The sequence below is a fragment of the Euwallacea fornicatus genome, chromosome 7, assembly GCF_040115645.1.
Source record: "Euwallacea fornicatus isolate EFF26 chromosome 7, ASM4011564v1, whole genome shotgun sequence".
NCBI lineage: Eukaryota > Metazoa > Arthropoda > Insecta > Coleoptera > Curculionidae > Euwallacea > Euwallacea fornicatus.
Window position 1 is genome coordinate 2,167,609 of NC_089547.1, and position 15,874 is coordinate 2,183,482.

The 15,874-nt window shown below is 36.3% G+C and overlaps 1 protein-coding gene across 1 annotated transcript in view; it reads left to right on the top strand.

Annotated features, from left to right (window-relative positions):
* The window catches only part of LOC136340308 (protein amalgam-like), a 74,825-nt gene extending 63,714 nt beyond the window's left edge, over nt 1-11,111 (top strand). Inside the window, exons 8-10 of the mRNA XM_066284282.1 lie at nt 8,082-8,367; nt 8,426-8,627; nt 10,227-11,111. Of these exons, the coding sequence (XP_066140379.1) occupies nt 8,082-8,367; nt 8,426-8,627; nt 10,227-10,375 (637 nt within the window). The 3' untranslated portion in view covers nt 10,376-11,111. The remainder of the gene's footprint in view (nt 1-8,081; nt 8,368-8,425; nt 8,628-10,226) is intronic.
* Nucleotides 11,112-15,874: the final 4,763 nt, after the last annotated feature.

The following is a 15,874-nucleotide window of genomic DNA, read 5'->3' on the forward strand; positions in this document are numbered from 1 at the left end:
CTTATGGAAATGTTCCAGAGAGAAACATTTATATACCGACACTGGTACGCGATACTTCCTACTATATACATTTAAATTAATTTGATTTACGTCATTATGTTTCAAAGCAATATTTACTGTTCATCTCGCGTCGTATAATTGTGTGCTGTACTTTTTACATGCAGGACAAAAACTGAATATTGAAATACTTATACCTTAACCTAACAGCATAACAAAACCTTCTCCAATTTTCTAATACAAATACTGAAATATGTACCTGTATCACAGTGTTTATGAGGTTCGAATTCAGTTATTCAATAAACATTGGCGTCTTTTTTTAGGGCATATGTACTGTTCGAATTAATAAAAGTAACGTAATAGATTTCAGTTTTTTCTGCCTCATAAATGTCCTGAAAATTTCCGTGAACTTCGCAATCTTAAAACATTAAATTTCGTAAAAAAATAATTGATCTAGCAGTTCATGTTAGGAATGAATATCTCAGTGATAAAAAAAAAAACGATCAAGGGGGATATACAAGTAAAAAAACAAGAATTATATCATTGTCTAATATTTGAGTTGAAAAAACATGTAATGCCCCTTAGTTTATTTTGAATAAATATGAGAGTAAGAAGAATGCGATAAAGGCTGCCACTCTGGTGGTGATTTGACATCAAACCTCTCGAAGTCGCTTTTGTTTTCTAACAGTTTTTACCACCCTTTGGTTATGATAAGCTTAATACTCATTTTAGAGATCAATTTTCTCAAATATGCTTAACTGAAAATTTTCGAATAATTTCCAATACTTTGTATTTTGAACCTGTTACAACGGTCAAAATTATAACTACAATTTATTATTGTATCGAGTCGCGTTGTCCATTATGGAATTTTATATTAGGCACATTTAGTGAGGTGTGATTGCGAGATCATTGTGTTGAATAAAGACATTTTTATCGTATTGAGAAGTTCTCCCTTAATCTCACTAGTTTATTGGTGACGGTGTGATTCTGTCATAAATTGTAAAAATAAGTATTTCAAATTATTTCAAAACTATGTTTTTACACGCAACAAAAAATAGTTTTATTTCTCATCAAATAATAAAATAAAACGAGTTGCATTATGGACGTTGTCAAATAGCTGATAATTTTTTTAGTCAAAATTCGTGATTACAATATGAATTCTATGTGCTCGTTTATTTTATATTGCATTACACACAAAATGTGTTAAAGATGAGTGCCCTGAGATTACTAGCATAGTACGTAACTTGAATAACTTTCCGAAAAGCCCTGGTGATTGAATTCTAATTTAAATGTACCGCCAAACCTTACATTTCACCTCGACCAATCAGAACTCGCCATTCGAGAACAAGGAGCTTCGTAATGATTTCAACACTAAAGTTTTCCATAAAACAATAAAAAGTCCAACAGGTATGTAAGACAGACCCAGACACATTAGGTAACATACAAAACCACCGGTAATGACCGAATTTAACATTTATCTTATATGAAAAAGCCACAAAGTGCCGGGTGATTTACTTTGGCACTTGTTACTATGAGAATGCCAGTCTTACCTTTCCAGCTCGCCTTGAAGGTAGTCTCTTGTAAAAACACGTACTTAAAAGTTCTGGAAACACTACACAATACTTAAGTTTCACCAATTAACGAGAATTTTAACTAAAAACACGTTTAAAAGAAGAAGCTAACCAAAGCTTCTCATGACAAACTGATGCGAGGGAAACTAATTTAGAATGACTGCCGCTTGAGGGCACCACCATAGGATTAATCATATTGCCGCTGTTTACCGTTAACTGGTCTAAGTTGGCCCGTTAATCTAATAAATAAATAAATAACATACAGAATTATGAGCATACTCCTAAAGCATTAATTTCTGAGAGTGTGAAGTTTTTACCTTAACCATGGATTCTTATTTTTCATGGAGGAATTATATTCGAAATGTTTGGAAGCCCCACTGTATTGGATTTATCCACCGAGATATCCAGAAACGAGAAACAGGCTTAGTAGACGGACATTATTTGTATAAGTAATTTCCAAATTTTCACATGAAGACTAATATTAAAGATCCTCTTGGGCTAAAATTTTAATTTCCATAAAAGCATCTGCAGGAAATTTCCAGAGCGCTTTTTTGATAAACCTCTGCGCTGCAGTTCCTATTAAATTTAAATCGGCTAATTCTCTCGACAAATAAGTGGTTTAAATCATTTTTCAAAAGAGCTGTACTTTGAATTTAAACAACGCCATGATGATAAAATATCCCCATTTCAGAAAAACGTAAAAAGAAACATATTTTCTCCCAACGGGGAGAGTTCTAGTTAAGAGAAACAAGCGCTGCAAATAAAAGTCAGATAAGGGAAAATTGTTTTTGCCCAAAAAAGACGATACTGGATTGTGTACAAGAACTCTCTGTTCCGCACAGTGAAAGCTTCGGACTCTATTCTCTACCATACGAACAATAAAAGCTGTACAGACGAAACGGCTGCCCAGTTCTAGGTCTGACGTCGGCTTGGTGTTTTGTGAAAACCTTCAAAACTGTTTGTTTCAGTTTATGTTTGGTAAGTTTACACAACGCTGGTTTCTTAAACTACCTAATTCTCTATAACGAAAAGTTTTAAGAGAGCATACGACATAAAAACTGTATGAATTCATAACACTGATTTCCTCCCTTCGATCCTAATCAGAAGAATTCATCGAATTAATACCTAATTAAAATGAATATGAAGGTTATTTCAATCCAACAAGTACGACGGCATTTCAGCCCTTTAAATTTGTGTCGATTTTTTACTTCCATGAGGATCAGTAAATGCTAGAAATATGTATTAAATTGAGTTGCCTGCTGTGAGTTAATAGGCGAACCTTCTAATAGAATTAATATACATACTTTATTATTTAAATGTTTTTATGACTGAAACCTCGTTTGAATTTCCATGAGAAATCAAATGCAGGAGCCTAAAGACCAGAATTTATAGCTAAGAATATAGAAAACTGAGATATGCTAAAGAAACTATGTGTATGGAGGGTTGAAACATTCCAGTATTTTTACATATATTATTGGGTGGTTTATAGCGTGACTGTTAGTCATCGTTACGAGATGCAGAAAAACTTGGAAAATAAAGCTTAAGTTACCTGAACGTAGCTCAAGGAACTTCTTGTTGCCAAGAATCAAGAAACGTTCCATTAAGGTCACTTAGGATAATTCAGGATAAAAAAGATTAATTTACTTTTAAACTTAATTTGCCCAGCACCAAAATCTCTTTCATCATTCGAAATAAACCTATCGAATAAGAAACTTCTTTACGTTATTCCAATCTGTAAATGAAAATGTAGGTTTGCTTATGTTAAAGGTTTAGCCACATATCTGCGATACGGGCACGGGCCGGATGCGGGACGAGTGTTCGATGGACCACGCACGAGGCCCGTTCCAAAAAGAATACAGTCATTTGTATGTTTTTGTCCTCACGTCAACGGGACGAGTCCGTCACAGACACGAGACACGTTTGTGTTCCATCGACAACAATTGATGGACGAGTTTCATTTAGTTTTTCCCGTATCCGTGAGATAGTAGGTGGAAATGCTACGCTGGTTTCTTTAAAATTTTTATCAAAAAGAAAGAAAATCGGTGATTTTATTTCATTGTATTTAATATAATGTCAATTTTTAATTATTATTTAATTTTTTTAATTTATAGTCATTACTGATTTTCTTTCTTTTTGGTAGAGAAATCAATGTTGAGAAACTTATTGAACAAGAAAAACTTTATCCTGCTCTTTATGATCTGAGCAACGGAAAATAATATAAGAAGAAATAATGTAACAAATTCTCCTTCAGTTGGTCGACTTTTCCATGCGTTATGGACCCATATTTTCTTATTTACTATTTTTTTCTTTTTCCTTTCTTCACCTACAAACGCTATTCCCACAATGGCAAAATCAGTATTACTGATATTTGAAATTGTTCTTCCCAACAGCTCTTTATATACCGAGTGTCCAGACGCCCTCTGGGCATAGGAGATTAACATGAGAAATCGGTTTCTATTTTTTCCCCTGGAACAGATCATTCAATTGAAAAACTTATACATGGGGGTCACAGGGTTGTTTTGACATTAAATGTTTCCAAATTTCAAAAATTTAAATGTCCTGCGTCATTGTTGGAGACCACAATTGGTCAGAGTCTAGACTGTGTTTTTTTAATTCTAACCTTGAAATTTGGAGGGGGTTTTGTATCAAAACGGATTTAATTAAAAAATTGAAAAAAGTGCAGAATTATGGACTGCCTTTAGTACTACCTCCATGTAAACTTTTTTGAATTGAATAATCCGTGCAGGGGCAAAAAATAAAAATTTCCCGTGTTAATCTTCTATGTCCAGGGTTTGCATGAATACCCGATATATAGAAACATACTGTTGAAAAGCCCGATAGTATGACGATGCCAAACACGTGCCTACTAACCTTGAGCCAGTGAGATCTTGACATATACTGAACGGAATCACTACGATTCTAGTCTGTCACTTAACTTGCACCTGGCCCGTGCTCGTATCATAGATACGTGACCAGACATTTTTACTAATATTGACCACATTTACATAATCGACTTTTATCCCTACACAATAAAAATTCCCATCAAAAATAAACTTTGAATTAAGTGTTATCGAGAACTTTCTATCTGGTCAAAATTCAGGATAATTATCATTAAGTTCGATTCTGATATCTTAGGATTATTGAACGGTTATTTACGTAAAATTTGGCGAGCTGTCATTAAAATTAGTATATATTATTCATGGCTTTAGGATAGAATATATTTCCATTTGAAAGTTCTCAATGAGGTAACTAAATAGGAAAGCTCACAAAGCCTTTGCGATAAACATGGCCCAGATTAAGATGGATTACCTTCCTGCAATCTGTGAAATCAATGTGTATTGTAGATTTCCAACATTCAGCTGTTATTTGTTGCAATATTAACCACGCTTATTACTTTGATGTTCTTCTATTGCAGTAAGAAAAAAATTTAGGTTTTAGAAGTTTGGAACAGTGTTTATTTGTTTCTGAGATCCAGAACGCTAATATTTGATTTTTATATGTCGTCCATTTAAAAACATAAAAACAATAATTTAATATTGAAGTATGTGAGAGTGACTATGAAACAAGAATGGTGGTTAAATGTGGCTGACATTCGTGTCCGTCTTGGAGTTGGCAAACCTATGCATGAAACCTATGTGGACGCAGGTGTCTTGTCCATCCTGATGATGAAAATTGCGTTAAAACAAATGCTTTAAGTTTGATTGATTTTGAGGTATTTTCCATTTAACTGAGTAACCTGAGCTAACCTGATATTGATTCCTTTTATTTTTCACAGAAAGAGGTTCCTATTCACGTTAACCTGTACTCTTTTTATGGCGAATTTTCTTGACTGTTTGATACGATATAGAATTTCGCAACTAACTTACAGGAAATTCTCTGAATATTAAGAGAAACAAAATATGTTCAGAGAGATAATAAAAAATTCGTATTATGGCAGCCAAGGTTAGTCTTAGTTTTAAAAGAGAATGTTCTTTAAGGTTAATTGAAGTTGTTTTAGGTTTTAGAACCAGCCCTTTCAGAAAATTCGGGAAATTGTCTTTAAGCTCAAATTAGGTTATTCAGGGAAACAGAAAGCTCTCTCGAAAGCCCAAACCATTTTGATTTACTGTTTCTGTGGGAGGTTCCAATTCCTATTATTAAACGAACTAAAATTCCAGGCCTGACAAGTAAAAAAAAAATAACTTAATTAAATATCCCGCAGCAAAATGAGAACATTTAATTCTGGTTGTAACAGCGTGACACGAACGGGCCTCGAAAGAACCGTTTTAACTAAAAGGCTTTTGCTAAAAAAATCCCCACCTCGCCGGCCATTTTCTCAAAAAAGCACGGGAAAACATAATTTAGAAATACGTTTCCCAGGGATCCTTTATCTTTATTAAAAGTTAGAGGAAATATGTTGCTGTCTGCTGTTTTGTCTCTCTTGCGGGTGGTTATACTAAAAATTGAGATATAATGAAAATCCGTTGCAAAGATTTCCAACCGGGAACTGAGTCGTGCTTTTCGCTCCCTCGTTCCTTTGTTATCGCCGACTTTTATTAGCTTAAAGGAAACTTTGTGGGCAGTAGGTCAAAAACTTTTTATGACAAACTGAGAGACTTGCCAGAAAACATATTCAATGAGAGAATGGATTTCAAGCTCATCAGTCGAAAGAGCAAATATTGACTTTAAAGCGAGCAAATCCAAAGTTTACTCAGGATTGAAATTTCTGAACATTAGCCCATATTTAATTTCAAATTAAAAGCCATAGAGAAAATACATGCACTAAACTCAAACGCGTATTCATAACACATATTTTTCAGCGCAACTAAATTTTATTTGCGCTCTATTACGCTTCACTATCTCCTTGTTTGCCTCGCTCTATTTGTTCTAAGAACGCTGACTGCAGCAGAGCGAGATCGAGCTCAAAACAGTTTACACACAAACAAAAGATTCTTAAATTTCACATTAAAATTACATACTTATTGTTATCATACGTGAACGCAAATCCCGCAACAAAAACGAACAAGCAAAAAGTCGTTATACATAATTTAGATTACGTTCCTAGCCTCGGGGATTGCGAAAATTTCGGTCCAAATAACATGGGCATATTAAAACATCTAGCAATAAATATTCATAAGAGTTATTAAGCGGGTAATTAGTTATTAGATACTATTTAATAGTTCAGATCAGTACTTAGTGTCCTCCAATATAGACGAGTTGCAATTAGAGAATAATTCCCAGGAGTTGACGCAAAAGCTTTAAAGGTGGGTTATTCGGTTTCATGGAGGAAACGAATGACCTCTTCCGCCAAAGGAATGACCGTACAAAATGCCGTCGAAAATCCAGAGAAAACCTTTAATTAGAAATTTCTCAATTTTAAAGGCCCAAATTTTGCACCCTCAATGAGATATAGCACAACAAACTCAAAAGGGAAAAGCAGATATGCTTCACCAACTCATTTGGATAGAAGAACTCGTTAAAACTAAGGCAGAATGAACACTGAGTGATTGTGGAGGGTATGGAGGTAATGGAGATGGTTTTTTCTCTATAACTGTGACAATTAACGTTTTCAAAACAACTATGAAATTGATAAAAATTAGCAAATTGGATTTTAAAATTCGAGTGGATGCTCCTGAGGCTTTCAAAAGGATTCTAGCAGTATTTCGTGGAAGTTAAGGTGCCTTCAAATATTTTTTCAATGAAGCGCATCTTCCCATTTTCGACTCGAGTCTATGAATTTCGCTTCGAATATCCTCAATTTTAGTTTCAATTAGACTAAATTGAACCATTTGGTAACTGATAGTATCATGAAGTGTAATTCTGAGGCCATGAGTTACCACTGCATTTTTTCCATTAATGATAATCTTTACCTTCAGCAAAAGAGCGCATTGACCAGTGGTCTGCCCCTGCTACGAAGTCACTTGCATGTATGCATCCATAGCCATTCACAAAAAAGAACGAAAAAAAAAATGGTATCTGGAAAAGTTCCAATAAAGTGGTTAAAAGAAAACGGAAATGGCATTGCCTTCTAAGGCTAAGAGGGTCTGGAATGAATAGAAATTGTTGCTCCCTTTCGATGATTTAGATTATTTTAGGTGACTCAATTTTGGGGTATTTAACGATTGACGCCAGAATAATTTATAATCAATCTTCATCACAAACTATAGCCACAGGATAGCCACAGGATAGCCACATAGCAGCATAAGGGCCTTTTGCAATATTCAACAGGCACGAAAGCATTGCAGGGAATCGCTCGTACGTTGTAAGCCCCCTTTGAACTAATCGAAAGGTGCATTATGTCCCTTTCCCTTTGGTCGTAAACATCCCTGGGAAGTGATTGACCGAGACAATCGGTGTATAGCTATAGCTATTCTCTGCCCTTTGCGTTCCACTGGCTATAGCTGATTGTCCATACATAATTTCGTCTTTGTTTTGCATTAACGACATGTAAATTTATATAAACAACTAGATGCTTGACAATTTATGTTCATTTTTATTGAAAAAGTCCTCAGAGATTTGTTTCTTTATTTTCAGTTGCATGGCCTCAAACCAGCATGGCAAATCGCGGGGACACATATACCTCACTGGAACAGCTACCACTGCAATCTTCGATTCGCCTTTAATGGGCAACGAAAGGGACAAATACCAGCTCACTTGGGCAGTAAACAGCCACTCCTCAATTATCGAATACCGTCTGTTTTACAGATTACAGCCCAGGCACCATCAAGGGCACCACCTTTCTCACAGACAAGAAGATGAATTTAGGGCTTCCAGAAATGGAACCCGATTGGTTGGCATGAAGCCCGAATGGATTTCTTTGGTGAGGGACGTTACTCTTGACCTTGATGGATGATTGGAGAAACTGATTCTTGTTGCAGAGCATTCCTGGGCCTGGGGTGGTGAACACTAATTATCCACAAGCAGCCCCACCTCCATATCCGGGGGTAACGAAGCAGAAGATGACTTATACTTTGCAGAATCTGATACCAGCGACTACGTATGAAGTGAGGGTGCAAGCGAAAAACGACCAAGGGTGGAATAAGTTGTCACCAGTATTTCATTTTACAACTAGAGCCAATGGTAAGTTTTTATAATTTTATCGTAAAGTGTTCTGTCAGGATGGCCATTTAATATCTGTAGTGTGACTTCAAATAAATAGTGATGAGAAGGGGTGATTTTTTACCTCTGGGTAAGGCAATAGCACAGATGACCACAGTTAATTTAAATTGACCACGCGTAAGGCACTTGACTTACATTGAAGAATGGGGCCATGTCGTCATATTGCCGTAACTTTTTTCTATTACTTAGGATTATTAATATCGGAGACCTGCCATTCCTCATGAAAACGCAAATCGAAATCGTAGAAGTGGCCTATTTTTGCAGGTCTCAAATTTATTTTCATTGTCAGAGCCGGCTGTTCTCTATTCTCTTCTTCGCATAATGTGACCATTAAGTGCGAGGATAGTCCCAGAAGTACTCGACCCGACATATATTTGATTTTTTGGATAAACACTTGCGTATATTACAAAGACCTAACCTTAAAAAGCTTATTTCTAAAGTATTAGGGTACTTCGATGATTTGTGTTCGTTTTGGAACCGTTTTTAAGTTAACGTTTTTAGAGATTTTGTGAGCATGGAAAAAATTTATCACCGATATTTGATTCAATGCTTTGATTTGGGAGGTCTTAGTGCGTCCAACATTAAAGCTCTGAGGGAATTCGGTTCTTCGATAACAACTGTAAAATATTGGATGGCGAAATTTAAAGGCAGTCGTACCAGCTGCCGAGATGAACTCCGCGACCCAGTGGTCGACCCAATGACACTTCAGATCTGTCCACTCTAGATGTTAGTGCAATCCACAAAACTGTACTGGAAAACCATCGTCTAAAAATGTTCGTGTTAGCCGACGTGATAGACATTTCAAAAAGTACTGGACATCGAATTTTGTCCGAATAATTGGATATGAGAAAGCTGTTTGCAAGATTAGTGCCGCGATTACTCACAATTAAACCAAAACAGCGCCGTGGAGATATGTCCAGGGAGAGTTTGGCAAAGTCTCACAGTAATAAAGCCGAGTTTTTTCGTTGATTCATAACCATGGGTGACACATGGATCCATCATTTTACACCCGACACGGAAGAGCAGTCAAAATAATGAACTCAAATAGAACAATAGGCTACAAAGGAGGCGAAAACCATTCCATCTGTAGAAGAAGTGATAATTTCAGTTTTTTGAGATGCAATTTTCATTGTCTATCTCCCTAAAGGAAAAGCAATATTGGAGAATATTAGGCAAATTTATTGCACGGTTGGAGCGAAGAAATTAGGACAAAGCGACAGTATTTGGCGAAAAAGAAAGTCTTGTTTCAAGATTCTACTTCGGTCATCGCGATGGCCAAAATCAGTCAAACTTGGTTTCAAACTGTTTGCTCATTCACACTGATTGCCAGATTTAACCCCCGTTGATTATTTCCTTTTTCCAAATCAAAGGAGACTGTTTTCAAAAATGTGAAATATTGTCTTTTTTTTTTCTTTATCCTCTAAGTCGGGTACTTCTAAGACCATCCTAGTAGAATGTCACGATACGACCTAAACTTCAAGCTACTTGACTTGAAATTAAATAGTTGAATAATCAAGTAATGTTAAATTTCATGATTATCCAAAGGGTTCTTTCTTCCAGACATGGAAAACCTCATCGAGCCCTCAGCTCAACCAGCAGTATACGGTTCCACCAACCAAGGCCAAGGATTGAGTAGCAACCAAATTCGTCCACTTTTCACATACGGTTTGCATTGTGTCTGTGTCGGTGTTTATTTCCTCCTTAATTAAAACAATTTGGGACCCAAAGGCCTTCGTAGATAGAGACGTAACAACCCCAACACTAATTTTTCTTTGACCCTTTGTGATACACCGTATAATGGCTGGAAATAAGTGGGTTTGAACTGTGACGCGAGTGTGTATTGATTAGTGAGACGGACCTTTGTTGTTCAATATCTTGTAATGTGTGTTAATGCTACATTTGAATGTGTAGTACCCTATTTATAAATTTTTACACCGTATAGTTGTTCACTACTTGCATTACGCGCACCTATCGGTTACTTGAGGTTCATTTTTGTAATTTACATATTTTCAATGAATACTCGAGATTATTACTGTTACCAAATACAGGCATAATAGGCACTGATTATTACATGTGAATGTATAGATACTTATTTCCAATTCGTACCAAATTGTCGGATACTCAACATATAGCTCGCTGTCTTTAATTTAGCGAAACCGCCCTAGAGAAGATCATGGTATAGGCAGCTTTTGTTGACGCTTCTACATTTTCCTACAATATTTTTAATATTAGTGCCATATGGCTTTCATGATTTTGTTAACGCTTCAAATTGGAGCCTTAACGGAGCCGTGAAACTATTTTCGTTAAAAGTCATTTTTGTAAATAAAGACTGAGCTATTTTTGTAAGAGTGCAATAAGACGTATGAATCGGTTACGTGCATATTTTGAGTCGATATTAGGCCCATCTAAGTGTAAATACAGCTTAATAAATTATGTATAGATACCCTTCCGGCTTTTCATTATCTTGGTTCCCCCCTACAGGGCTAATTACGGTGGAAACCTTTCGCGTGTAATCCTGACGTAATAAACCAAAAACCTCTCCCGATAAACACCAGCTTATTAGAGTTCTTTGGACGTAATCTCCCTGGAGGAAAAGGAGAAGTCCATAACACTGTGTTAACTCTGACAGGCAGCCGATAATTGGTTTGTGTATGTGTGCGGCCGGCTCTTCAATAAAAAAGAAAGGGATGAGAGGTGCAGACATGTGCGTGCAGGTAAGTAGGTTAATAGAATGGCGTTTAAGGGCTGTTCAAGGGGTTGCCATAAGGTTTGTAGTGGTAGTTAAGCGAAAGTTACAACTGAAAGCAGCGTGGGCGGGTTGTAAAACAGCAAAGAGCGACTCTTGTTTCAATTACGGGGGGACTCGGAATGATTAATGAACAAACACCAAAAGAGCAGACAAGTGTTTTTTATTGATAAATGTTTGCTGTCCTTTTACAGTCTACGCAGAAGCACATTCGCCGTATTTCCTTTTCTCTCCGTAACACTTGTGTTAGCCACATTTTACTGGAGTGCCATCTGTGACTTCAATTCTATGCTCCATCCAGCTGGAAAGAATCCATTTTTGCTGAATTTTTTACTTAGGCAAATTTCTAGTTAATTTTTCATTTGAGCCAATGGGCCATTCAGTCGTGCTCTGTTGGGGTTTCCGCTGAGTGACATGCTGCCACTTAAATAGCATATTTAAATAGGAGCTGATATAATTTTTATCCCAAATTACCAACAGGTCTACAGCAGATACACAATTTTTACCTTCGCTGAGCGAGGCCATTGATGAATAAAAAGGTGAACTGAAGTATCACAATTGACACTCTCTGAATAACAGAAAGATCACACCTGTCCATAAAGAAAGAAGTTGAATTAGTGATTTCACACTCTACTTTCAACGCGGACCAAAATTCAGGAAAATCCGATCGATATTGAGGGAATGACTCAGGGTTTGATCACAATTTTTGCTTTAGATGTTATACAGGGTTTATACAAACTTTATACGGAGTGTCGGAAATCACCTTAAAATATTTGAAAACCGATTCTATAGATTAAAATAATAAAAAAAACTTCTTATAAACATACCCCAAATATTGCATTTTAAAGGGGCTAGAACCCCTTAAAGCTACCTCTGAAATCGGTTTTTTTACAATATTTTCAAAACGGTTTTGCACTAAAATTATGAAATTTGGTGTACTGTAATAGATTAGAATCGAAAATCTTTTTTTCTGTTAGTAGTTGCAGAATTAACCAGTGGCATAACATAAAGGAGACCTACGTAAATGTTGTTCTAGCTTTATTGTCGCATACCTAGATTTTTGAGACTGAAATATTGAATCGCAAACATTTTTAAATAAAAAAGATTCTTTGATTTCATCTCGTTAAGATAAACCGTTTCCAGAAATATGAGTTATATATTTTATAAACCGATGCAGGATTACATAGGCATTGAAATGTGTGAGGAAAAAAGCTAGAGCATCCATTGAGACGAACGGAGGCAACTGCCAACATTTGTTGTGAATAAGAGATCAACCCTTAATATTATCTTTGTTATTGCTTCCTAATAAAAAAATATTTTTATAACAAGAATGCCTACTATGTTTATTAAAATGCATTTCGATGTCCACGTAACCGTGCATCGGTTCATAAATACCAATTTTTCTGGAAAATGGTGTATCCTAACGAGATGAAATAAAAGGACCTTTTTTAGTTAAAAGTATTTCCGATTCAATAATTTGATTTCAAAAACGAATAAATGTTACAAACAAAAAACTAATGGCAACATTTACGTTGCAGACCCCCTGTATGTCATGCTCCTGAATAAAATTTGCAATTACTAACACAAAAACAAGTTTTCCCGTTACAACTTTTTACAGTACACCGAATTTCATAATTTTAGCGCAAACTGTTTCGAAAATATTGCAAAAAATTATCGTCACAGTTGTCCCTTTAGGGGATTTTGGCTCCTTCAAGAAGCAGTTTTTCAAGTATGTTGGTAAGAATTTTAAAAATTACTTTGATCTCTAGAATTACCTGTCAAAATATTTAATCATTATTTCTGGACACCCTCTATGTGCTCATGTGTAAATAGCAAAGCATAAACACTTACTCCACGTTAAAGACTTTGCGTTAAATATATTTATTTTGTTGGCTGAACCTTGTTATTTGTTGGTTCTTGATGGTTTTCTCCTGACTGAAATTTCACTGCTTGATTAATTTGAAAAATCTAAAGGTGATTGAAAGCCATAAATATCTCCCGAATGATCCTCCTTTAGTCTCGTTAATTTATTTCGGATTCAAAAGCTCCTTAGCATAAACCCGGGGCTAAATTACACGGCAAGCACACCCACTCCGGACTTTTTAAGAGTTTTCTGTCATTCCGGAAAGGCGTCTTTAGGAAGAGCGTTTGTTTGATATATTCCTTAGCAATAGTCCCCGGTCCTCAGTATTAAAACTTGGGGATGTAATTTACATTGAAAAAGTTGTTTTAAAATGGCGCTATATTAAAGTTTAACGGTTAAATTTGGGCAGTTACACAGCGAGGCATACGAGCTTTACGTTGGGAATTACTTTCGGGAAACAAGGCAGCATTTTCGGTTATTGCAGCAAAATGCCTTTTTTATTTCGGTGGCGGAATGTGCGAGGTTTTTCGTTTATAGATAATAAATTACTGAGCGAGGGAGATAATGGAGGGTGGAAAATCGATTAATGGTTTTAAAGAGATTTCTGTTTTAATATAATGCTTCGCTTTGCTTCAGATACCGATAATATTTTGCGAGCAAGTATTGAATAACAATTCAGCGTTAAAGCGCTATTTATATCGCCTCGGAGTGTGCATCAAACACATATTACCCACACATGCATACATTATTTCTGGATAACATTCTAATACGCAGATCTCTCTAGAGCATTCGATAATGTTTGAACAACGGAGCAAAATTTCATCAGCTGTGCCCCATGTTCCCAACCCTTTTGGAAAAAATCCCGAACTACCAGTGACGTTTCACAGTTAAACTCGACGACTTTCCCACACATTTTCGACTTTATTTTACTTCCAAAATTTATATTTTACTTTGAGGTGGAAATGACTGTCGACGCACGGAATGATAAACCGATGAGGAGTGCTCTCGAGGAGCGCACAAAATGGAAAATTTATTTCATACATTTTAAACGCGAAAGCTCGGAATTGCGATAAGGCGTTTTGAAGGGTTGTTTTCTTTAGAGGATCGTGGAGCAATGAAAATTCGAGAGATCTTGATTTTAATTCTCGAGTTGTTGCCGCTCCCCTATCTGCTCGACTTCCGATATTTATGACGACATCTTTAAGTATTGTTTTCAAAGTTAGTCGCAGTCAAAAAGAGCAAAAGTGAGGCTCTATAAATATAAAAGTTGCGAGCGGGGCGGATGGGAAACTGATCAGCCTAAGCGATCCGCAAGCCGATGGGTTCTTTGTATTGAATTCGGCTTTGCCCGGCCAAGCAAATGTAATACGTTACAAATTTATTTACTTTCTCAAAGTTCCAATAAGGGAATGTCTAATCTTTTGATAGGAGGCATGCCAACTTTGCGGAGCAACGGGATGCGCTGTGATATTGGAAAAGGCAAGTTCCTTAAAGGAATTTGCAAGACTTCCCTTAGAATTAGGCAGGAAGTGGGCGGATTACATTAGCTTAAATAGAACTTGGCCCAAATTTGAATAAGATTTCTTAAGAAGAAGAAACAAAAATTCATACTTAAAACCCCGCTTCTCGCACCAACAGAAAATTTATCACTTCTCAGGACCACAAGATTTAAATTGAACCGCCAATCTAGAACTTCTCGCGGCAAGCCGAACCAACCTTTAATGGCCCGATCGAAGAAGGAGAGACTAAACATTAGCCAGAAAAACGGTATATATAATAATTTTTTAGAGTCACGGGAGATTTAAAAGCAATGGAAATGTTCGAAAGTAAACATACCGTCTTGTTTAAATTATTTTAAGTAATTTCAAAGTGATGTTTAATAAGCGATACCTGTAACAACAATTAACACCCCACCAGGGGTGATATCCAATACAAATAAGGCGGAAAAGATCTGCTTGTAGCGAGGGCATCATAATTTTTTCGATGCACCTCGGATGGCCTGAAGTGATGAACCGACCGCGATCACCGACAGACATGTTTGGAGGTGATTACAGGGTGAAAATATTTAGAAAGGTAGATCTATGAGTGTAGCAAAAATATCAGGGAAGCTGGCGAAATACGAGGATAGTCCCAGAAGTCCCCTGTCTGACATATATATGGCGTTTTTTTGTTTAAAATTTGTTTATATTACCAAAAACCTGAATATCAAATGTTTACGTTTAAATTTTGAGGGTGCTACGTGGATTTATGTTTGGCTTAGAAGCGTTTTTAATGAACGATTTTAGAGAATTTAGAGAAAAAATGGTCATCGATACGTGATTCAATACTTTCATCTGATACGTCTTAGTTCATCCAACATCAAACCGGAGTTATATCGTACTCTGGTTCCCTGTTAGCAGCTGTAAAATATTGGATGGCGGAGTTCAAACGCGATGGTATGAGTTGCCGAGACGAACTCCGCAGTAGTCGACCCAATGACACTTCAGATCTGTCCACTCTAGATATTGCGGTGAAAATCCACAAAACTGTACTAAAAGCCGTCGGTTAAAATTGCACAAGTTAGCAGACATGATAGGCATTTCAAAATGTATTGTACAT